The 25407-nt window shown below is 33.9% G+C and overlaps 2 protein-coding genes across 3 annotated transcripts; one reads left to right on the top strand and one right to left on the bottom strand.

Annotated features, from left to right (window-relative positions):
* Window positions 1-1356, bottom strand: LOC143918568 (uncharacterized). The gene has a single exon (XM_077440508.1). The coding sequence runs from the start codon at window positions 1354-1356 to the stop codon at window positions 1-3; it is 1356 nt and encodes a 451-aa protein (XP_077296634.1).
* Window positions 1357-3620: 2264 nt separating this feature from the next.
* On the top strand, window positions 3621-8050 carry Snx21 (Sorting nexin 21). Of its 2 annotated transcripts, XM_077441146.1 has the most exons (5): window positions 3621-3722; window positions 4387-4637; window positions 4716-4937; window positions 5018-5232; window positions 6183-8050. In XM_077441146.1, exons 2-5 carry the CDS (start codon window positions 4422-4424, stop codon window positions 6313-6315), a joined length of 786 nt encoding a protein of 261 aa, XP_077297272.1. In that variant the 5' UTR covers window positions 3621-3722; window positions 4387-4421; the 3' UTR covers window positions 6316-8050. The 2 variants fall into 2 exon arrangements, with proteins under 2 accessions (XP_077297272.1, XP_077297271.1); XM_077441145.1 differs by lacking the exon at window positions 3621-3722 and having other exon boundaries at window positions 3922-4637.
* The last annotated feature ends 17357 nt before the right edge of the window (window positions 8051-25407 follow it).

Here is a 25407-nt window from a genome sequence, read left to right as displayed (position 1 = left end):
TTACGTCTTCCTTCTGTTAATTTCATTGGTTGGTTCGATTATATTCCGAACGTCCGGCTCGATCATTATATCCTCGGTGTAATGTTTCACTTGAACCTTGGGCACTTTATCCGTATGCTGCCTCAGTATGTGAGCCTTCAAATTGTCGATTCGTCTAGCTTTGAATGGACAATGAGGACAAAAGTGATCATGACCACTCTTACTATGGATCAATGAATGCCTCTTGAGACTCTTGCTTTGTGTGAACTTATGTCCGCACAGTTCGCAAACAAACGGCTTTTCATTACTGTGCGTCTTCATATGCTGCTTCATATTCTCCTTACGAGTCGAAGTATGAGCGCAGTCTGGAAACGAACATTTGAAGAGATCCCCGCTGTGCGCCAACTTGTGAGCCCGCAGAATCTTGGCGTGGAGTGTGCTAAATCCGCACTCATCGCACAGATGTTTCCGTTCTCCGGTGTGCGTCACCAGATGACAATTCAATCCGTGCTTTCGTTTGAATGCCTTCGAACAATGCGGACATGTGTAAGGCTTTTCGAACATGTGTCCTGGAAGGTGTTGTCCTAGTAATGATCTCGTTTGGAATCTCAAGTCGCAGTAAGTGCAGAAGAACGGTTTCGGATGTTCGTGCAGGACAAAGTGCCGTTGAAGCTCGTCAGCATTATCAAGTTCAGTCCAGCACAGCGAGCAAACGTTACCTCCGTGGGATGTTCTACGTAGATGGTTGAGCAGATCTATAGTTTTGTAGCATTTGAAACGGCAACCGATACAATTTTGAGTTTTTCCGGTGGGTAATTTCACATGATTGGGCAGTTGCTCGTTGTCGACGTCTCCATAATCAATGTCCATATCATCCAAGGTGTGATCGTCTTCATTGTGTTCAAAACTTTCCTCGCACAATTCTTCCAAAGGTTCTGATTTTATTATTTGATTGTCTTCGACAAAACTTTCATCACTATCGACGGCACTGTGTATCAGTCCAGAAAATGTTTCAGATAAGTTCAAAAGATTGCAGTATGAGATTACGTGCGAGGAATGGTTTTTGTCTACGGTAGTTTTTCTACCGTAGATGAGGTCTAACAGAGTTTCTAAGCATTCGAAGCAATCGTGAGAGACTTTTCCGGTGAGTTTGATCTTCATGGAGGTTTCAAATTTGGTTGAGTGGCCTATCTTGTTGTGTTTGTGTGAGTTGTAGTATGTGTTAACGTACGTACTGAGGGGGCATAGCAACGCTGCATGAGCCCAGGTTGTTCGTTTGCCTACTAGTAACCTAACCGAGCAGAATTGACCAGAAATGCGTTGCTCTCTGAGCACAGACGCCAGGAGAGACTCCACTGGTTCGCATTCCACCGGCATTTTTGACACTTTGATTGTTTACAGGCCCGCGTTCGTGTACATGCTTTGACACATTTGACAGTTATGTTTGGTAGATTCGTGAACATCATTTCGAATTTCGATTTGTAGAGGTTAATTTTTTTTACTAAAAAACAAACTTAAACTGCGCATTGACACATCTGTTTTAAGCGAGATTAATTTTAACGTTAATGCCCGATTCACCAGATGCACAAATCTTTTTTATCCACCAATTTGTCAAAGCAACACCTCTTTCAATAGTGTAATCGTTCGTATATGCCGTATTTACGATAGCTTAGATGATTGTCCTGACCTCTTTAGTGACTCTTTTAGTATTTTTAGGACAAAGGTGAAGAAAATAATATGTGGTTGATTTGCTTCTTCCCTCTTATAGTCTTTCTTTTTCTTTTTTACTTTATCTGTATCTTTTTCTTTTCTTTTTTTTTAAATCTTGATGTTTTTGTAATTTTACTTTTTTATATCACCATGTGGTGCTCACTGTAAATGGAATATTATATTTTTATTTATGTTTATTATTATTTTTTGTCTCATTATACAACTTTCTTTTTATATTTTATTCTGTATGTGTGCCTATTTAAATAAAATAAAATAAAAATAAAAATTAAGGTCTTATGGAGGATGAACGAATGAGACGACTGGCATGTTAATGCACGTGTTTATTATATGACAGCTGAAGACAGAGTGAGTAGCAGCTCTCCGAACCCAGCCGGGTTGGTCCCCACTCGCAGGAAGGCAACCAAACTCGACCATGTCGTATAAGCGAGCCGCCACAGTCTGTTCATACCTAGTCAGCACGTACCGACTTCAGCAGGTATCCGGCCGTCCGAAAAGTATTCTTTGGTACATTTTGTATGGGTATATTCATACCAACCGTCACGTTTACGCCACGGCAGGCTTACAGCAGTACCCGACATTTCCTGTTCATACCTTACAGCAACATCCGTCAACGTATCGTATCCGTTTTTTTTGGCCATCGTGGAAATATACACGCGAATTACGTGCCATGAGTCTGCTGCTTTGCTGTTTTGGAACAATTATCGATAGTGACAGTTGACAGCTGTTCAATCTTTCGACATGGTTTTGGCGCAAATATTAAAAAAAAAAAAAATTTTTTTACGGAAATATTAAAAAAAATTTTGTCCATTATCCACAAGCTCCTTATACAGTGTCCAAAACTCTCCTTCGGTTTTTCTATTTTTTAACATGGGATGCACATCAAAATGCCTCCGTGCTTTTTTATTGCCTTCTTGAGCTTCTTCTTTCAACAACAGCGCGATTATACATAGTTTTTCGTTCGATAAACGTCGAAACATTTTTGCTGACTTGTATTCTGACGCGTAGCTACGAATGCACGTGTATGCATTCATATTGCAAGTACTCGACAATAAGACGTAAGCAATATTGCGCCGTATCGTCATGGCCTCTAATGTATAAGTAAGCCGATTTTGCCTTGCACTCGGCCAAATTGCTGTAAACGTGACGTGACCGCGACGTGTAGGTAGATATGAATAGAAATGTAATAAAATGACATATTTGAAACGGAGTCGTGCAGTGCTGTTAAGTATGAACATACCTTAATATAAAAACGAATTAAATATATATAGTGTTATAAAACTACGCGTGCTCTGGTTTTTACATTCGAATTTTGTTGGATAAGTTCGAATAATTTTCTTATTGTATTAACAAATTTAATAATTTATATGTATTTAATAATTTATAATTTAACAAATTTAATAATTTATAATAATTTATTGTATTAACAAATTTAATAATTTATAATAATTTATTGTATTAACAAATTTAATAATTTATAATAATTTATTGTATTAACAAATTTAATAATAGTCGCTATATATTTAAGTCAAAATATATTTACTAATTGAAATTTAAGTGCTGAAAACAAGAAAAAACGTTGATCTTTTGATAATGAACAATATTGTAACGTAAAGATTAGGGTTCGGTGATTACTAGTCAAATGTGAACCGGTCACAGGACAACCGGTCGCTCTAGATCGGTCACACGGGATTTTTCACATTGCGGTGGTCACAAAGACAATTTTTGCCATTAAAATCGCAATATTTGGCACTCAAGTTCTCGTTAGTATGATGGACTTTTCGGCTGCCAGATGTTCCTTTATCTAGATTTTAGTGACTTTATGACCAGTAATCACCGAATCGTCACTCTTATCGTATTTGTTTACTTCATTCGTACTTGGCCATATTATATCATGTTATTACACATAAATAGAATGACAATAGGATCAGCTGTCATCACGTGCTTTGTGTCAGAAGGACGAGAACATTGTTATTGAACGGGTAATCCACGCTGGTTATACCCATTTGATAAAAGTGCGTATAATTATTATCCTAAATAAATTTAGTAGTATTGTGAAATATTAAATCACCATTAGATTTGTCCCAAGTCATTCCAAAGTGCATCCCCAAATATGGTTCAACGGCCCTCACTATCAATTTAGGGCAAACACATTATTATCATTCAGTTGATAATGAGTAATCACTTAAGTAATGCGACTGTCTATTAGGATTCGCTTCTACACATTGTCTTTCACTCATTCTACTACTCTCGTTGGGATTGGTGTGATGTTTTGGTAACTTAATTATTAAAATTTTTGTAATCCGCACATTATATATTAATTTTGGTATATAATACATGCATATATAAAATTTTTATAACACTTCACTAACTAGATACATTAATTAACATATGTTGAAAACCAATGTGTTATTTATTAGATATTTCTTAATATGTTGTGTTACCGTCTCTTTGGATGTTAACAGTCGCTTACACTCTTTTCTAATTATCACAATTTTCCAATTAGTGAATTTTATTTAGTATTAAGAGATGATGGAAGTGTTGAGACTTAGAAAATGGGCCAAGAACCATTATTATGTATATCAAAAATGATTGGTCTTATAATGTGCTTTTTAAACACTGGAAGACAACTTTTTTCAAGTTGCAATATACATACATATATATTATTATTATTTTCAGGATACTGTATTGTTGCATCTAGCGGAAAATCAATCATGCTTAAATTTGTAGTCTCGTCCACCAAAACTGTATGCGAATTGGATTCAGATAAACGGTACGTTTTGTATACCATATGTGTCAGACAAAATACCCTGCGAGAAGATTTAGATCCGTCATACATTCAAAGAAGATATACTCAATTTTTGGAATTGTATAATAGTCTCAAGAAGGATTTTTCTTCGCTCATGTCAACTTTCAATTTTCCAAAAAAGGTAACGCACTTTTGCTTTTTTATAGAAATAATCGTATTGATAATACCTATACAATAGATGTTTTGTCGACTATTTCAGGTTATGGTAGGAAATTTCAGCTCCGCTCTTATAGCATGTCGGTCAGCTTATTTTGTATCACTGCTGGAACACATCATTAAAGAAACAAGACTGAGAGAAGCGCAGTGTACGATGGCATTTTTTCAAGACGTCGAACTGGCCGAAGCTAAAAATTTGATGAATGCTAATAAATATGACCAAGCTTTATCCACATTGGAAAATTTATTCAAACTTTTAAACAGAGTACATATACATACATATTATGTTTCAATTTCATATTGTAATAAACGCGCGTATTGTAATACTAAAATTTTACTTTTTAGGTTTACACGGATCGTTCCCATATAGTGATAATGTCACTTTGCCGGCTCGTGGCGTGTGGAATAGGTGGTTCTTCAGCGACATCTTCAGAAAATGCAGTCCTTGCTGGACCAACTGAACGTTGGGCTAAATTAGCCCTACACAGATTTGACGGCGTTAGCGATACTGATCTTCTTAGTCTCTATGTGCCTTTGCTAAAATCTTGTATATTGATTTGGTAATGTTTTTTCTGTAACAGTTAGATTACACTGAGCAACAAAAAAATGCCGGAGCGGAGATTAACCGATCGTTACTAAGTTTGACCCACTGAATTCGAATATGAAATTGATATTTGTTGGTATCCTCTTGTTTATGAGATATGATCATAGAAGTAGAATGCATAGAATGGTCATTGTTAACAAAGGTATCGTCTGAAAGCGAGCCATCGAGGAGAGAGACGGAAAGTCAGAAGAGAGACAATAGAGAGAGAGAGAGACGAAGTTTAGCAAACAATGAACAAACTCTGCCGTGCAGAGTTTTGTAGCAACATTTTTGAAGGCTGAGAGCGATTCTATGCATTCTACTTCTATGGATATGATCGTTTAAAAAAATGCATTTTTACAGATTTTTGGCTTTTGCAGTCTTTAACTCAAAATCTAGTATTTCTGTGACAAAATTGAGTATTAGAATTAATAGTCAGATGTTTTTTTTCTATTTATTGTGACTTTTGTTGCTTTAAATACGTATAATTATTAATTTAGTGGATTTTAATTATAAAACTGGCCCAATGCATTCATGAGAAAAAATGTGTTAAAAAAATATATTTTTGACTTAAAATCCATTAGATAATGAATTATACGTATTTTAAATTAATAAATATCACAATAAATAGAAAAAAAGCATCCGACTATTGATTCCAATATTCACTTTCGACACAGCAATACTAGATTTTGAGCTAAAGACTGGAAAAGCTAAAAATCTGTGAAAAACTGTGCATTTTTTAAACTCTTATATCTCATAAACGAGAGGAAAATAACCAATATCATTTTCGTATTCGAATTCTGTGTCAAACTTAGTAAAGATTGATAAGTCTCCGCTTCGGTAAGTAAAAAACGTGATTTTTTGTTTGATCAATGTTATATATTTAATATATGTATTTACTAAATGACATGCATATCTTATTTACAGGAAAACTCTCGGAAAGGATAGTAAATCATTGGAAGATACTTTAGATAATATGAAAAGAGTAGGCATGCGCGTCGATAATTCTTCGAGTTTGAGTGAAGCAATTGAAAAACTAGAAGAATCGTCGTCTATTTAATCTTTTATATACAAATTTATTTTATACACATTTTTTTTATAGTTTTAAGTATATAGTTTTTAGAGTGATTTAACACGATTCTCATAATATTATATTTATATACATACATACATATATGTTTTAACAGTTGATATCTGTAAAAAATTATTAATTTGAATCATTTTAATGTTGGAATTTAGTATTTTATAAACCTTTGCGTATTTTATTTATTATTAGAGTTACACATGTCGAATCAAATACATATAGTATTATACATGAATTTATAGTTTGCTGTCAATTATACATAGAACATTTAAATCAGTATGTTAGTATGGTTTTATGATTGACAGTTGCTGTGAATTTTAAAGCTAATAATTTATATTGATTTTATACACATTTATTTTACCAATTATTGAGTTTAAAAAGCAGCCATATTTTCAATAGGTGTCGAATTATTGTATTATAATGTTTGATGAATTTTTTTGTATTGGATTTTCGAAGTTTACGCGCATTCAACATATTTGTTATTTGTATTGCTTAATTCGTTAAATCGTTGTTTTTTTTTTAATATTTGACGTTACATTGTGTTGTTGAAGTTTGCTGTTTGTGCGTATAACTGAAGACTGTTGACAAGGCATTATTGTAATTGGTTGCATTCCTCTATTGGGTTTGTGAAAGTTTTATTTAATTTGACTGATATTGAATGTAGTTTTATTTTTTATACAATATACATACATATATATTATAGTGATTTTTGACGGATGATTGGAGTCAATTAAATTGTATATGTGTAGATTATATTAGTGATTTTTTTTATTTATATGTGTTGCTGGGAGAATATTAGTGATATTATATTACAATTTGATAGCATCTTATGTATATTCAATTTTTATTCAGTCTCATAAGTTAAGAGGTGGTCTTGCTAAGTCAATTTATGTAGTTTTTACATTTTCTACGGGTGATTGGCGTTGTGAGAAAGAGATTATGTAAAATTATAATAGGCAATCAGTTTAAATAGAAATCCTGCTTAAATTAAGGAACGTTTATGTATGTAGATTGATGTGTGCAAAAAGCAAACATATGTATATCTATAGGTATCATAGAAAGCATTCATATAATGTATGTCTTGAAAGTCAGGCTCGTCTATTTAGCTGATCAGTCTGTATAAATTATGTACATATATGTGTATGACTAGTTTATTCTCAAAATTATGGTTCAAATTATTTACGTATTATTTCAAATAATGACCAAAGTTTTTTTTGTTTTAAATTTGACTGTATTAGAAGGTGTAACGCTGATTGTAGATTGGTGTAACGCTGTTCTCGGAAATATGAGGTTTTAAGTCAAATTTAAAGTTTCTAGTTGTTGTTTTATAACGTATAAGATTCTTGATTAAGGCTTTTAGAAGTCAAGAAGTGCAGGTAAAAATATAATAATATAGTTTTATTATGTGTTTTAATAAGATATGCTTTTTATTATATTTAAATATGTAGTATATAATCAAATAAAAAACAAATGAAGATGAATGGAATTAGTTCACTTGTTTTCGGAAAGCTTTAATTCAATCATATTTTATAATCCAATCATATTATATAATTCAGTCATATTTTAAACCTCATATTTTTCAATGTGTAAAAATTTTCCATCAATCATGAACAGCAGTATATTTTGAATTGTATTTAAACATTAAGAAAGTATTATGTTAATTAAATTTTATATGTATCAACAAAAATATATACTTGCCTATTTTTAAACCAATGAAGTGTTTTATTGCCCATATCCGATAAATATCATACCACATATGTATACTAGGATATTTACTTATAACAAATAAAAAATGGGATTGTGAACAGAGAAATGTTATAATAATAGAAGCGCCCTTTCGAATATATTTATTGTTTCAATAACACGCGTACCGTTTCCATAACTACGTAATATTGTACGCGTATGCGTATGCTATTGCCATTTTTTTATAAGTAAATGATCAATTTACTTATAAAAATGTATCCCATGTTGTTTATTATTATGGTCAAATATTTTAAATTACATTGCAAACCTTTTTTTAATTATATAATACTATTAATAAGCATTTTATACATACAGTACGAATATTTTTGTACATTAATCATCCACAGAGACATTTATGGAGAAATTTTTTGCACCTTTTATTGTATACAATCGGCGAACCATGAGACACTGAACAACTCAAGGTTTGCGAGAAAAGTTGGGGAGAGAATGCCAATTTTTACAGGAACCGTTTCAATGAAAATCAGAAAAATTGACAAATTCTGATAAGGAACGATCGACGTCGAGTCTCCAACCAAGGTCTGGCCAAAACGGGACTTAAGTCACTAAAGGCTAGTGGAAATCGAACCTGTGACACTCTGCACGAAAGCAAAGATGCTAGCCACTAGGCCACGCTGCTGGTTATGCTAACCACTAGACTTGTGTTAATTCTGTTGGTTTAACCTTTAAAGGACGGAGCGTCGAGATCGAACGAGTGTCCCGAACCGGGGTCGAGTAAGACCCCATTATTTTTTAATCAAAATACAGCTTTTCTCAATACAAATATGGGTTCAATATATATCTTATTAATCATTTTATACATCACCATAAAAAAGTTTTAGTCCTATAGCTTGTTTTTGACTATTTTTGTGTTAAAAAATAACGACAAGCAGCAACACGCAAATGCACATAGGAAAGGCAAACAGGTGACTGCATGACTCAATAGCCACGCGCCAAAAGCGACGCAAACAATAGCTTACGAAAATAAAGCTGTCTCTTTCTCTCGCATTGATTCATCGATCAACAATAATATGAAAGCGAACAGTCAAAAACATGACTTATCGCTACCGCCTTTAAATCATACTTTGGAACGTAGAAATGTATAAATGTATTTTTACATACCTCCACTTACGATTACAATTCAGGAAAAAAATTACCTCTTACCCGATCGTTTTCATACTTTGCCATATTGCTCATTTTGGTCATCAATTTAAGTAAATGTATCCTCCGCAATTACGATGGAGAAAAAACATCGTTTTAGACGCGTTTGAAATTTGAATTTCTGAAAAGTGCCTGACGTTTATCCAGTTTTTAGTTTTAAACATAGATGGCGGTAGTGTAATAAAATTGGTATTTTTATTCAAAATAATAATTTTATATACAAATTATAAAAGAGGTATGATTTTAAAAAACTTTTTTTTACGATATTCTTTTATTTTATAAATCATACAAAATCTATTAAAATAAATTTCTTGTAGTTCATTCTAGGAATACAAGAAATATAGGGTGTATACAGAGAGATGTAATAAGAATAGAGGGGCCCTTACGAATAAATAATTGTCAATTTTACGCGGTACGTCTCTATAAATACGCTAAATCGCATCGCACGGAATACAATCGGATCAATTTACTTATAAAAATGTATCCCATGTTGTTTATTGTGTGTTTTTGAATGTATTGTGCAATTTTTACCGATGCTTACCCATCTTGCAAGTAATATAAACAAACAGAGAAGTTTTTATAGGACATACGTCGAACACCAATCGTCAAATACGACTGATGCTCAAATTATTTAGATCTGTCCGTGGACAGAATGTCACTTGACATATAACACCTAAAGCCACTTCTATTAATACATTTATCTGGGTATATAGCTTTGAAATTTTTTATTCTAATTACACAGCTACAATATGTCCGTGCCGGGGATGTAAACGTTTCTTTGTGTCGGTGTAATTTGTACGGCAATCGATGTTGAAACTACTCTATGGCCGAAGTAGCGAAAGCAGTCTGTGGTCGTTTTCTTTCGCTCTCCGCCAGTTAATAAGCCGAAACGCCAAGTTAGTGGACGTCTTAATTTCAGATTAAGAACACTTAGGTCTTGAAACGCTCATTCTTTGTTCGGCAAGCGGGGATGAGGGTGGTTGCCCTCCGAATATTGCAATGTTTACATCTTCCAGTAGGGGACTGTTCCTGCCGGAATTGGTCCGACGAGACCAATGACGATAATTTAATTACTCTATTAGATGTAATTACTGCATAAAGTCGGAAGACGGCGTTCGTTTTAAAGAACCCCATTTTTTTTCGCTCGTGCATTAAACGGCTTTTCCTTTTCTCCCTCCCCCTTCTACTTTAAAATACACTTTACACATACACTAAAATTTGAATGGATGCTTACTGTTGTGTATTTATCTTATACTAGTGCTTTTACCCGGCTTCGCTCGGTATTTGAAATGGTGACACGACAACTCGTTCACAGATTTTCCGTAAACCGATGATGCGCTCCAGGCATTACGTATACGGCCATCTCTTTCTCACCCCGTCTGTTCACCATGATCTCGTTTACTCTGCCATTACGTATGCAGCCATCTCTTTCACAGACCACTTATTCACCGATAACAGACGGTCTGTGAAAGAGATGGCTGCATACGTAATGGCATAGTAAACAAGATCATGGTGAACAGACGGGGTGAGAAAGAGATGGCCGTATACGTAATGCCTGGAGCGCATCATCGGTTTACGGAAAATCTGTGAACGAGTTGTCAGGTAACCATTTGAAATATAAACCAGCAGTTTGGCTTACTGGTGGCGTGTATGTGATCAGTGGGTTCGATCCGCCATACTGCTGGTTTGATTTGGGGGTATTTGCGACTCCAAATCGATCGTTTCTTATCGGAGTTTGTCAATTTTATCTGATCATTGTTGAAACGGTTCCTCAAATTGACAAAAAAATCCTTTCCTCTTGTCACAAATCTTCTGTATTTATTGTGTGTATAATTTGTAAAAATTATGTACAAATCTAAAATCCATAGATGCCTCAATGTATTAATTCTGTAATTAATTAATTCATTTATTGTTATTTCGTGTTCGTCAGCTTCTGGAAATACAGTGATTTATATAATATGTATTTATTGTTTGTATTGTCCAAGAAGGCGCATTGGGGTTTTCCTGTCAAGTCTTCCTGGTATATATCTCTGTAAAAATAATAAAAAAAATAAAAATAAACCGCTTAAACATGGCTAATCTAATAGTAAACATTATATTAAATTTATTCGAATAGTTTTATTTTATTTAAATTTATTTGAATATTCATTTTTTTTTATTAAATTGAGCGTCACGTATTTAACGAACCAAACAAATAAACAAACATACATACAAAGTCTCTTTCGAAATTATATATATGCAATTGTAAACTTTATACTCATTTATACTGTAAATGTGGATCAGTTAGCCATTTTTTAATACTCGAATTGGTGATAGTGTAAACAAACTCAAACAAATCTATTTATTGTTAATCAACATTATTAGTACTGCATTGCTTTTAAATTACAGCTTAGAATAGTGTATGTATAGTGAAATTAAATGAAACATTTTAAAACATATTATATAACAGGTCTTATCATCACTTAAAAATAAATAGTTATGTGGATTATTAAATGAGAAGGTGGTTGATTTTAAAATGTACTCAAGCTTTATGGATAGTCTTTATAAAGAGAAAATAAATCAATAGAGTACTAAAAATTTTTAATAATACATTTATTAATTTAAATATATATTTATAAAATATTTGAGAGAGGCGATAAAATCGATGCACCCAAGGGGTTTGTTAAAGAATTTGGAAAATTACAAAGCACTAAATAAACAAATGCAGAAAATTGTGCTAAATACTAAGAAAGAAAAAAGAAAATGTTACAATATAAATGGAAACAATAATAATAAAAAGTAAGAAAATAATAGAAACCGAAAAAGAAGAACTACAAAAACCCATTAATTATTTTGAAATTCATCAAGTACATTATTGAAATGGCTTACATATGTACATATTTAAGCTACTAGAATTACTTCTCATGTTGCATTTGGAATTATATATTAAAATTTAGGGATACTTTCATAGAATATAGTAATTTTTAATAATCGGAACTCTAATTATGACATATAAAATTTCATTTGATTTATATTTAGACCCCAATATCCAAGAAAGTTACTTTTAAATTAGAAATATAATATTTTTTTGGTTGTTTCATCAACCTATGCTCGATTCTTTTTATTTAAACTGGTGCATTCCTAAAAGTTTGGGTCATCAGAAACTGTAACGAGTTAAGACATGTTGATTTGAACCTTCTTGAAAAAAAAGGTGAAATGATGTGCCTGAACTGTTTCACCTGGATTGTATCCCTAGCATACTATTATAAAACGTATACGAGAAATTACAAAATGCTGTAATATTAAGTTTATATGATGCAAGAGTAAATGAGTGAAAAAAATACTTTTATTGTGTTTTAATTGAGTCGTGAAGGGGCGGTAGAAAGCCGCGTTTGGAAAGCTAGCTGTCATCACTTCAATCTGACACAAGATTCCGGTGTAATTTTTAATGAGTTCGTTAATGATTAAACTCCTTTATCTTCATGTCGACGGCATTAGCTTGCTTCAATGTTATTTAACCCTCGCATGTCGGTAAAATATCAAATCAAACGAATCTAAAGTGTGAATTTCATGGAACTAATAAAGTGAGTTTATTACAAAGTGTTATTTAAAGCTTTTTGTTCGTCTGCTTCGCAATCTATACATAGGTATAATGAAGGTAGAAGCTATATTTTGAAAATTAGAATCAATCATATATGTATGTACATAGTATGAAGGAATTAATAGTTTCATTGACATTTTATACATGCGTATATTAACTCTAATTAAAGTTGAAAGCGGCAAAATAATTATAAAACGATCACTGAGTAAACTTATCGAATTCCGAAATGTTCGAACGCGTAATCGTTCTCGTATAACGAGACGCCATTTTGTTTAATTTTTTTCAGTACATTAGCATCGCCACCATTACTATTATCAGTATCGAATGAGGGGAGAAGCAAAAAGGAATGATTGGCTATCAATCGAGCGATATCTTTCGCTCTTTTTTTTTTGTTCCGTATTAAAATTGCGCCCGGTTGGCAAACACCTGACTGGCAAAAAAGAGCATCTGCACCAAACACGCCAAGAGCGGGGTCTTTGATGGGTTAATACGGACTAATCGATTGGTTGATGGGTCGTTACGACCCCGGGATTAGGATGTTACGAGATGCATCGCGCTGTTCGCAAAAAGGGGTATATAATGTTAATAATGTTCGTGTTTTTAATTTTTTTTCAATTCGACTTCGAGAAGCCGCTCTACTACTTATTATATGTGTAGAATTCAGCTTTTCCTCTCTTGTCTTATTGAATTCATTTTGTTATAAAAGTGGCAAAACCTTTTTATATAGTAGGTACCTCTTATTATTAATACATTGAATTCGCGAGACGTTCATCGATATACAGAGCCGAACTTACATATTATACATATGTATGGAGGTACATATACACATTTAGCTCTCGATACGTCTTGGCTCAGAAAATGATCTAAAAACTAACCGATTTTCTACAAACAAATCAAAATTGACTGAATCTACATACATACTCGTATATATGAATGCAAAAGATTGAGACAAGTGGAAAATATAAATCCGATATATTTTTGATGAACTAAGGCAGGCGTCAGCAACCTTTTTTGAATCAATCAAAATTTTATTTTATTTATTTATTTTTACATAGATACATATATACCAGGAAGGCCTTCCAGGTAAATCTCAATGCGCTCTTCCTAGATAACGACGTTGAACTTTTAAAACAAATCATTTCTAAACTTAAATTATCATTTCTAAACTTCAATTAAATTAAATCATTTTTAAAACTAAATTGTCAAATAGGTCACTTGGTGACCCACGGGTCATAGGCTGCCGATGTCTAATCTAAGGCCCATGTGTATGCACATATTCGGGGCTAATTTTGTTGTTTATCTTTCTATATAACAGCAGAATTTATGTAAATAAGATAGGCTTGGAATTTATTTTTGGATATGTACATTGTGCATCTAACATATAAACAACGTCCACGAGATAATTTCGAGCCTTCTTTGATTTGTCACGAAAACCGAAATTAAGGATTGCTGTGAGTTTACTCCAGCGGCTCGCGGTGTGCTCGCGAACCAATAAATGAGGCATCCATACTGGTTACTGTATCGACGCAGGTGGGTACCAAGGTTACCAAGGTACAAGAAGGTTGATTCTATTCAAAAAGTCATGACTAGACTACATATAGTCATTAGGGAAATCCCAAATAATAATACACGTTGACAGCGACAGAGAAAGAAAATGGTTTTCTACGAAGTTAATAATAGCCAAAAATGTTCTAAAATCATGTTGTAATAATGAGTATCCGTTCTTTACTTATGATCTGGCAAAATCTGACCCGCGAACTGCACTCGGCCAGAATAAGAATTTCGATTTTCAAGCCTTAGCATTGCAATGAAGCGTGAAGTGAGACGGCTGAAGTGTAGTTAGATTTTATTTACGAGTCATAAACTATGACAAGCCGTATGAATACAACACTAATGAGATTGCGAGCGCAAATATGTTTTCTCGTTTGTTTGAAAAGAGATTTCTTGCTGTTTGAATCTTCACCTGTCAGTGTAACAAGATTTCTTTGTCTGAAACCTTATGAGCTAATCGAGAACACCTGTCAAATAGGATTCCATAAATTTTTGCCAAACTTTCCTTAGCTTCTAACTTATAATTGAAGGGCTATCTACATATGTACGTTCCTCAGTTCAGTCAGAAAGAAATCTTAGATCATCTATCGCATAGCAACAAAATTCAAATTGAGTAAGAGATTTAGTCAATCCACAGTATTGCACTAAAGTTGTGCGTCAAATGTATGAAATTTTGTATGTGCATAGATAAATGAGCGTATTAAGATGAATTCGTACTAGCACAGTCCACTACCCTTATGTCCACTACCCTTGTCATACTTCTCATTCACGTGTTCCGCTTCCAGCCTTTCCTCGTTATGCCAATCATACAGCGTTCCATACTTCAATGAGTGCACTGGACTTTGTGTAGCACCTTGGCGTTCAGTGTCTAAGTTTCACATACCTCATCACTAGTCACCATACGTCATCACTAGTCACCGGACCCAGAAGGTGCCGCGTATTATTCAAAGGTTGTAAATGCATTGTTAAAGGTTTGCCGAATCTTTTTTACAAAGGATTTACAACAATGGAACAATGGATAGCACTGTGACTATCCTACCTCTAGTCATCACTAGTCACCGGAGCCTGAGGGGGCTGTGTATTGTTCAAAGGTTGTAAATGCATTGTTAAAGGTTTTCCGAACAATGAATAGCACTGTCACTATCCTACCTCTAGTCATCACTGGTAAAACGCATTGATCGAATATCTTTTTCTTCAGGCAGAGTGGCATTTTCGATTTAAAAACAGCATTCATTCGTCCAAATGCACTCCATCCTAATTTCATACGTCTCTTTATTTCTTCTTCTTTTCTACCGGACATGTCTATTATCCGACCTAAATATAAATAATTATTAACTACTACTATTTTATCATCTAATGAAATGCTATTAGGCATGCAATAACTATTGAACATTAGTTTGGTCTTATCTACGTTCATTTGAATCCTACTTTCCCTGTCCAGCTGTGTTAGTCTGTTAAGCAGATCAGCTGGATCACGAGCTATTGAAACTATGTATATCGTATGCTCTGACTGAACACTTCACTAAGTGGAAAATTTAAATTAATCAAACCAAAACAGACGCCATATTCTTTAGTGTTAGAAAACATAAGCCAAGTTCAGATCTGAAAATCCCCTCTGGAGAAAGTCTGAAATGGCAGTCAGTAATAAAATATTTAGGAGTAACGTTTGATAAAAGAATGAGATGGGCACCTCACATTGAGGCAGCGAAATGCAAGGCGATGCGGGGTATATCCTCAATATATCCAATATTTAATCGCCATAGTTCTTTATCAACGCTAAATAAAATAAAATTATATCGCGCGCTCATATTACCATTATTAACCTATGCTTCACCTGTATGGAATAACGCCTCGAATACTAACCTTTCCAAGCTCCAAGTAATACAAAATAAATCCCTTAAAATAATTTATAATACACCCATATATACTAACCTGAAAAAACTGCATGCTATATATAATATTCCGTTTGTTACAGACATTACTAACAAACTAACCAGTAGATTCTATGAAAGAATCACTAATAACCATACTAACACACTTGTGAAGAGTCTCGGTGATTACAACAAAATGTCTATACCCTTCAGGTATAAACACAGATTACCTAAACACAATCTGCTTTAGGTCATCGACTTTAGATAGTCTTTAATTAATATTATGTATTAGATGTATTATGAACATTTATAAGGATTGTAAATAGGTTTTTGAGCTCTTTTTCTTATTATGCTTTAGATTAACATTAGAATAATATAATACTGTGATTACTAACCAAATTAAATTAAAATTGTAAAAAAGAAAATGATCAGTAGATCAGTAGCTATTAAAATAGATATAAGATGTATTGTGAACATAATTTCGTAATAATAAAAAGCATTTTAAAATCAAAAAAAATATCGTATGCTAACCGAAGATTACTCAAGAAGCGACCGTTGATGCTGTGTCCCATTCCAGGTTCCCGAAAACGCCCTCAAACACCGCATTGAATAGCTTAGGAGCGTCTAAGCACAAAAATCTACTTTGGTTACAATAATTTTTATACTGAACGTAAAATATTGAAATTTTGATTTAAATTCTCTTTTTTACCCATAGTACGATATTGCAGATATGAATGATAAGTTGTTCATATTGTTTTGGAGTACGACCCTGGCGGCTATCGTCGATTAATTGAATCGCGTCGGCTCGGCTTATTACAGGCGGCGGCACTGGCCACAGGAGCGGCCGCCCTTTCATTCAAATTACGAAATTGCTTTACGGGCGCTCCGCCACCGAGAGAGAGAGAGGGCCCCCGTCGACACGGCACGCATGGCCCGATGTGGATGCTCAAACTATGGTACGCAAAATCGGAAATCGAATTTTTCGAAATAATAAGATTATACGAGTTGCATATGCACGTGTGGTGTGAAGATGCGCCTTTCACCGCTGGGGTCCACGTACGCGTCCTGTGCCGCACTTTTGAATATTTTATTTTTTATTTTTATTCAATCAATCAATGTACAATGGTCATTAAAGATCGCTCCAATGCGAAGAGTATACTATAAACATCAATAAATTATATAAACATATATTTTTTAATACATAATTCGAAACCATACATGACATCTATAGTCAGATATTGCAAACATTGTATACAATACGAATTTTATACAATAAACATCCACAGAGATATCTATGGAGAGAAACCCGGCGAATCCTGAGATATAGCACAATAACTCAAGATTTCGCTGAAAATGGGGAGGGAAAGCCATCTTTGTAGGAACCGTTTCAATGAAAATCAGAAAAATTGGCGAACTTTGATAAGAAACGACCGACCTGGTTACAAATCAAGGTCTGGCCATTAGCAACCAGTGTGACTCGAACTCATAACCACACTGACCATAGCAAGATATGCTAACCACTAGTCTATGCTGCTGGTTTATATAAATTCATACTATTAGTTAGTTAAACCAGTAACATAGCTCACTGGTTAGCGTATAATCATTGACAATCATCATGATATGTCAATATTTATTACTTTCTTTTGTAAGTGGCCAGAAAGGTACATTGGGCTTACCTGTTAGGCCTTCCTGTTATATACGCGTAAAAAAACTGGGGGTTTCATCCCCGGCCCAATGTTGCTGGCCAGACGTTGGATGTATGTGACTTCAGTTTGATCGTTTTTTATCAGACTTTGTCACTTAATTTGATTTCATTGTCGAAATGGTTCCATACACGTTGGCAACCTATCTTCATTTGTCACCATTAATTAAAAAGAAAAATCATGATGACATTTTAGTTTGACTATGCATTTCATCAGCTCTTACATACCTATATAACCCTTCTTGTTTGCAGTTACATATTGATGAATATATTGAATTACATATTGATGTTGTGTATCACGGCCTTTTGCCATAGGGAGAGAAATACGCTATTCCTATTAATCAGCTATGATGTTCTGACCAATACGAATCACGTATTTTGAGGTTTGCCTATGTTAGGGATTGGTAACTAAACCTTTCAAGCAATAGGAATCGAGATTTGGAGTTCGTCAACTGCTAAGACTATTGAATTATTATTTATTTATTTATTTTATGCAGGTTTACACCCATTTTTTTATTGTCCATAAGTATTTTTCAAGGCCAATTACAAAAATCGATCATCAAACATAACAATCATCATAGAGACATATGAACATGGTCAGATTTTTGCGTCATCTGAACTGAAAAACTCAAATTTTGGAAGAAATAGGACAGAATTGCCAATTTATTGGAACCACTTTCAATGTAATCAGATAAAATGGCAAGCTTTGAAAGGAAACGATCAACCTTGGAGTCATATATCCAAGGTCTGGGCAGCAACAAAGTCAAGGATAGAACCCGTGACCCGTGACACAATCGAACGTATGAAACGCTATCCACTGATCTATGTTGCTGGTTGATTAATGTGTATTTTGTATTTTGTAATGTGTATGTATATTGTCATATATTCCAACTGGCGTTTTAGGTCATTCATATTCTAATACAATTCAACTAATAAATTGTACATATATCTACAAGTGCAAATACACTTTCAATAATGTGCGCTGGTTGTTAGACCGCCAACAATGACTCGTTTTGGTTGATAGCGTGGAGGAAACAAGAAGAAGAGGCAGAGCCCCGACAAACTGGAGAACTGGATTGACCATAAAGAAAATGTCATAATAACATCTAATTATTCAAAATACATAGGTATTCTGCCAATTTTTTTGTCGTTATTTTACATTTTGAGATTTGCTGACTTCGGCTAGACGCGCGGGAGAGAACGGCCGCAACAACAATATCCATCGACCATAATCGCTTCATATTTTGAAGTAGCCACGAACATTATATTTACGTTCGTACATAAAATAGACAATAATACCAACCATCCGCCTACTTATATGTATATATAATGTTAATTTACGGAATTGAATGCAACAAAGCGAAATCTTATTAGCGATGGATTAAAATGGCGGAATGTGATCTTCACCTTTCCAATACATACATAGGATAAAATTCCCGTCTCGAGAAAGGAGGAGTGTGCCAGGCCAGTGCGAGATTTCTCGATGTCACGTCTCGTTCGGTAATGTATAATGTAGATATTAGTGAATTCAATCTTTGAGAACGGTACGTGCAAGAATTTCATCCGTTCGGACATGGACATCTGTAAAATCTGTAATTGAGATTGGTTACGCGTTCGCAGAACAGAAGAGAGATCGTGAAGAGAACGGGGGGGTTGGATCGTTTTAGTTGATAATGCCTATCTAAATTTGCTCGTAAAAGGTTAACCTTATAGTTGTGGAACACGCGAGACTACTATCGACATGCTCGTGTTATATGAGAGAACTTATTCCGTAGGGGATGGTTTATATTTTTATTCCTCTCTCTTTTTTACCTTTGTATGTCAGTGGTATGCAACATGTTTTGGTGACACTAAAACATTTTCGCCCAGTTCAATATCTTTGCCTCCCATAGTGAAAAAGCCGCAGGGGTATTTTTTTCGACAATTTTCTTGTAAGCTTCTTCAAATATGGAAATCGTCGTTATTGATCACTGTCAAAACTATGTCAATAAAAGGATTTTAGGCCTGGGTACCATATCATAGATTAGCATAGATAGCATAGATTAATGCGTGCTAGAATTTTTTTACATGTGCAAAAATATCAAAAGCAATTGTGTGTCTGCGTATATGCGTATGTGCACTCGATAAGTTCGACAAAATTACGTTAGCATGCAAAAAAAGAAAATATAATTAAAACGTATAATTGGAAATGTAAGAGAATGTAAGCAATGTATTCAAAATGAACATACATCTATGAGGAAGTATGAAAGGTTTTATGTATAATGTTTATAAAGTGTGAAACAAGTAACTGCTATAACCAAAGATCGACATTCGATGGACGCTTTTCGTACGAAAAATGGTTTACTGTCGTCAATTTCTTAAAAAAACTATGCTTTTTTGCTCTCTTGCTTTGAACACAATCGAGCAGTCTATTTTTATTTGAAGTAGGGGTGGCGAGCAGGCGCTTCTGATGCTAGTTGTCAACACGTCGATCTAACAGTTGATCCTGATGAAATTTTAATGATTTGGTTAGTGATTAAATTTTTCTAGAGTTACATTTGTTGGAGAAATTTGTCTTCTTTAATTAGAGCTAACCTTGGTATAATATGATTACCTGACAACTCGTTCACAGATTTTCCGTAAACCGAGGATGCGCTCCAGGCATTACGTATACGGCCATCTCTTTCTCACCCCGTCTGTTCACCAAGATCTCGTTTACTATGCCATTACGTATGCAGCCATCTCTTTCACAGACCGTCCGTTCACCGATAACAGACGGTTCACCGATAATATACTTGGGGGAGGCGGCAAAGCCGATAGACCCAAGGGGTTTGATCAAACATATTTTAACAAATTATACATATATGCAATTTAAATAAAAAAAATTAAAATACATAAAAAAAACAATATTAAAATAAAAATGAGAGCAAAAAAAATAAATAAACTAAAAAAACAGAAATACGATTATGGGAAAGAAGAATTACAGAAAATAGTTTTCAAAAAATGTTAAGCTTATTCTTAAAAATATTAACGTTATCAGAGGTTACTATATCATTGGGAAGACTCTTCCAAACTGAAACCACTCTGTTTGAAAAGAAGGAATCTCTGATCAATTTATTAGATTTTTCTTTTTGGAGTCTTTTCGAACTTAATAAGATATCATAGTACATATTTACATATTTAAAAGACTGAATGATTATTTAATGATATTATTTTAATACATTTAAAATTCGGTGACGATGCCTCTCAAGTTTTTGTGGAGTGACTAGTTGGCGACACCCTATTTTGTTTCACCGCATTTTAAATTATCTCGTGGACTTTTCAGATAAAATGTTGACGATCAGGGCCACCACTTGCGTACCACTCTTGTATTTTTATTGTTTTTAGGGTTGGTATAGGGTCGCGTGAATTGGAGGTCACCGTTTTAAGTGGATTGGCTTGTTGTCGGTGAAATTACGAGTGCTCTTACCGTGCATATCGCCCCGGGGAATAGCCCGGCTTAATTGATCGCGTTACATTACGCAGTCGATATGCGTAATGAAGCCGACATTTGTCGTGTCGTGATGGCGCCACTTATTATTATTTATTTTTTAAGTGGACCTCTTATGTATGTGTGTGTGAGTCAAAGCTTTATTGCCTATAAACGTGATGTTTTACGATAATTTATTAAGCTAATGAAAGCTCTGTTTGTATACATAAGTACATATATAAATTAGAATAATGTGATGTTTGATTACAAATTCACTTAAAGTTCACAAATTTATGTATTTGTTTTACAACCCTGCTAAATTGTATCGATTCAATATAAATATAAAGAATTATGTTTTAAAATTCATGCAAAAATGATTAAGTTGGCATGGTTAGACCGATTTTACATATGTTTAAGTTGATATGTTGCGTAACACCGAGAACGATTGGACGCATCCACTGACCTCCTGTACCACGTGTCCCTTCACGAATTGAATATTACATATTTATGTTTGCACTATTAATTATTTAATTATAAGGTATGTGATTAGGATTCAATTAATACATGTTTTTTAAGTACAAAAATTTTCTTTGGATTTTTTTCTTATTATGTTCAAAACATTAAAATAATATAATATTATAAATGTACTTACATGAAAAATACTGTGTAAAATCGATAATGCTCACTGGATCAGTAGCTGTTCTTCAAAAGTTTTTATTTGTGTAAGATCAAATATGTTAGTCAGTCTCTATTTTAAGCTAAAGAGACAATTATTTATATTATTTTTTATTAGCCTCTATACTGGAGAACTATGGACGAAATACAAGCAGGAGATTAAGTTACAATACAACAACTGCTACCATGATCTCAGGGGATTACAGCGTGTTACAGATATTTGAAGGGCACATGCCTCAATTTGAAGCCATTCTCAGGGTGAGAGCGGCCTCCCTACGTCGTCGTGTATTTGTATCGTCAAATTGTTTTCTTGCTGCCACGTATTATAAATAGAGGTAGGACCGGAAACGCGCCGTTTATTGTTCCATTATTGTAAATACTTTGTAAAAAAGGTTCGGCAAATCTTTTACAATGCATTTACAACATGTGAACAATAAACAGCGCGCTCTGGGTCCGCTCTTTAATTATAAAATTGTTTTCCGCTGCTCACTGTATGTTGGCGCTACTTCACCAACCACCATACATTGATTGATTAGTTATTATGTACTTTAAATCGATTGATTAGTTATTATGTACTATTATTATTTCATATTGCAACTTAAGTTTTTCGGGAAAGAAACTTTTTTAGTGGTTGTATCTTTGCAGATCAAAGAAGAACAACTTAAAATAGCCAAAACTTTATCATATCATTTGACAAACAGCTTCAATCAAATACAAACATTAAGTTAGAATTTTATGCATAAAATCTCAAAACAATAGAACTGTCAAATATATAAGTTAATTTATATGCAGTAATCTTTTCACCTTTTGAACATGCGTGATAAATAAGTAAATATAAATATATATTGTGTCCAGTCAAATGCGCTCTGACGTAACCGCCCCGACATAACCGCGAGGTATCAAAACCGCTGGAGACAAAACCGTCCCAGATAAAAGCGCTTGGCCACAAAACCGCGCCAGAATATATGAAAACATTAAATATCAGTTATGTCAGGGCGCTTTTGTCAAATATACGTAAAGGTATATGTGAACTTTGAATAAAAATTTTCAAAATGTATACTCCTGATCTTCCCATATTTGGGACATTCTGTAATACATATATATGTGTGTAGCTTGTTTTAATTTATACGAATGGTTTAATAGCATTACTGTTACAATATGCAATTGAAATTCAATTTTCATAAAACTTCCCGTGATCATAATGTATATACGCGATCATAATAAACAATGCCCTCTCGTAGAGGGCGAACACACCGTTTTCGGACGAGAGGGCAGTTTGGGAGGGGTGGACTCGCTCGGCGTCATTATTAAAAACGTCGACCAACTTTTTAAAAAGCGACCATCTGGGGTTTCGGGATTAAGTACACCTCAGCCTCCCCTTCCCTGTCGAAATCGTCCACAAAAACGACGAGGGTCGGCGCGATTAAGGCCCTCTGGAGAGGACGACACTTCGACGAGATTGATACCGTTCAAAAGTATCATACCTACCTATGTGATACTTAAAATTGAAACAAAAATCCAAATGACTATACATACAAGAGTTTTGCTGGAGTGAATCCAAAACTAGGACGTCAAACTTAATCCTTACAATGTATAAATATGCTTGGAACGACGAGAAAGGATATTAAAAAAGGTGCAAGTACATACAAACATACATACAAAAGTCATAGCTTAGATCCGTAAGTAGGATTGTAAATAGGTTTTTGAGCTCTTTTTCCTATTATGCTGTAGATTAACATTAGAATAATATAATACTATGATTACTAACCAAATAAAATAAAATTGTAAAATAGAAAATGATCAGTAGATCAGTATCTATTAAATAGATATAAGATGTATTGTGAACATAATTTCGTAATAATAAAAAGCATTTAAAAATCAAAAAATCAGATCCGTAAGTGCTCAGATGCTATTACACATGTTCCAGTCTAAGGGTTCACTCCAGTTTGTTAATGAACATACTAGTTTTATCATACACATACTATGGGCTTTAGTTTAAGTGCAAAAATTCATCTTCAAATAGATCCTAACCAGGTATTGCATGAAACTTTTAGCTATCCAAAATTTTGGGCTCGAAGTATTTAAAATGGGAATTCCTGTGGAAAATGCATTACGTTGCTGTAATTTCCATTTCCGCTTTAACCCAAGGTATGCATATATATAAGACAGATAATGGAAGAAGGATCAAACGATTGAGGATACATGAACTTACATATGCGTAATAGTTTGTGCATGAAAAAAATTAAAATTGTATCGATGATATTGAACCATTCATTATATGTATGTATTGTAACGTGGGAACGTGAGAGAGGGTATCCACTGTCTAAGTGCATTCGTGCGTGAACAATAGAAACCCCGGATTAGGCTGACGGGACTCAGTAAGTGCCCTAGATAATAGACACATTAATGGATCGGGGAAGCTATGGTGTGCAACTTGTCCTTTATAAGGAGGTACACACGGTAGATCAGATTATTTTTGATTGAGCAGTGAATCCTTGTGGAGGTCTTAAATCGTTGAATAAATGCTGTGAAGCGACTTTGGCCTTTCATTTGGGTCCTGAACCAGAAATACTATGCAACAGTATTTACAAATTAAATAATTAAATTCTCGGACTCTTTCAAGGGTATCGATTCTGGAGAATATCATAACAAGAATATTAAAAAAATTGAAAGCTAGCCGAAATAATGAATCTACCCTCGCCGGGCAATTACACTGTTCGACAAATGACGATTTTTTTTTTGGTTCAGCGACGAGATATGACTTTTCTTATAGATCTATGCCCAGTGAACACGAATCTGGTAATAAAAAATGTCGATTGGCTCGAGATTCGTAGTTATATGTGTTTTTTAAATCGCGCGATTTTTCTATATTTTGGTGTTGTTCGGTCGATATTCTTGTGGATTAATAACAAAAATTCGTTTATTTTATCGAGGTAAGCCAGTTATCAATAGAATTTTTGAAGAATAGTCGAAATATGATTTTTCTAAGTGGAATTTTATTTAATTCTCATATAAAGACAATTTAATATATTATCCCTATTAATTCAATTCAGATTCGTGTAAATACGAGTAAATAATAGTACGAGATGTTAACTCGCAATTTTACCGATTTAAAATTCAGCACACTTCCAATTAACCGTTTTAAACGAAAACAAAAAATAATGTGACTAGAAAACTATCCCAATAAACATGTTTCAACAGAAAATACGCAATATAAAATAGTATTAACAGTGAAAATACGTACTTTTGACTTTTGATTTGAACTAAACGACTACTTGGAGAGATTGGAAAGCTGAAAAGTACTACAAATAAAAGATAAAATACCCGACTATAGATTCCA

The sequence above is a fragment of the Arctopsyche grandis genome, chromosome 11 (genome assembly GCF_051622035.1).
Source record: "Arctopsyche grandis isolate Sample6627 chromosome 11, ASM5162203v2, whole genome shotgun sequence".
NCBI lineage: Eukaryota > Metazoa > Arthropoda > Insecta > Trichoptera > Hydropsychidae > Arctopsyche > Arctopsyche grandis.
Note: the sequence above shows the minus strand (reverse complement) of the source record. Positions and strands in the feature narration are given on the sequence as shown.

What these genes read in the sequence shown, in the direction of transcription:
- LOC143918568 (XM_077440508.1), bottom strand. Translation starts at nt 1,356, where the DNA reads ATGCCGGTGGAATGCGAACCAGTGGAGTCTCTCCTGGCGTCTGTGCTC.
- Snx21 (XM_077441145.1), top strand. Translation starts at nt 4,263, where the DNA reads ATGGGCCAAGAACCATTATTATGTATATCAAAAATGATTGGTCTTATA. An exon ending in CTTTCAATTTTCCAAAAAAG is followed by an intron (nt 4,638 to 4,715) that starts GTAACGCACTTT and finishes CGACTATTTCAG; the next exon opens with GTTATGGTAGGAAATTTCAG. An exon ending in AAATCTTGTATATTGATTTG is followed by an intron (nt 5,233 to 6,182) that starts GTAATGTTTTTT and finishes TCTTATTTACAG; the next exon opens with GAAAACTCTCGGAAAGGATA.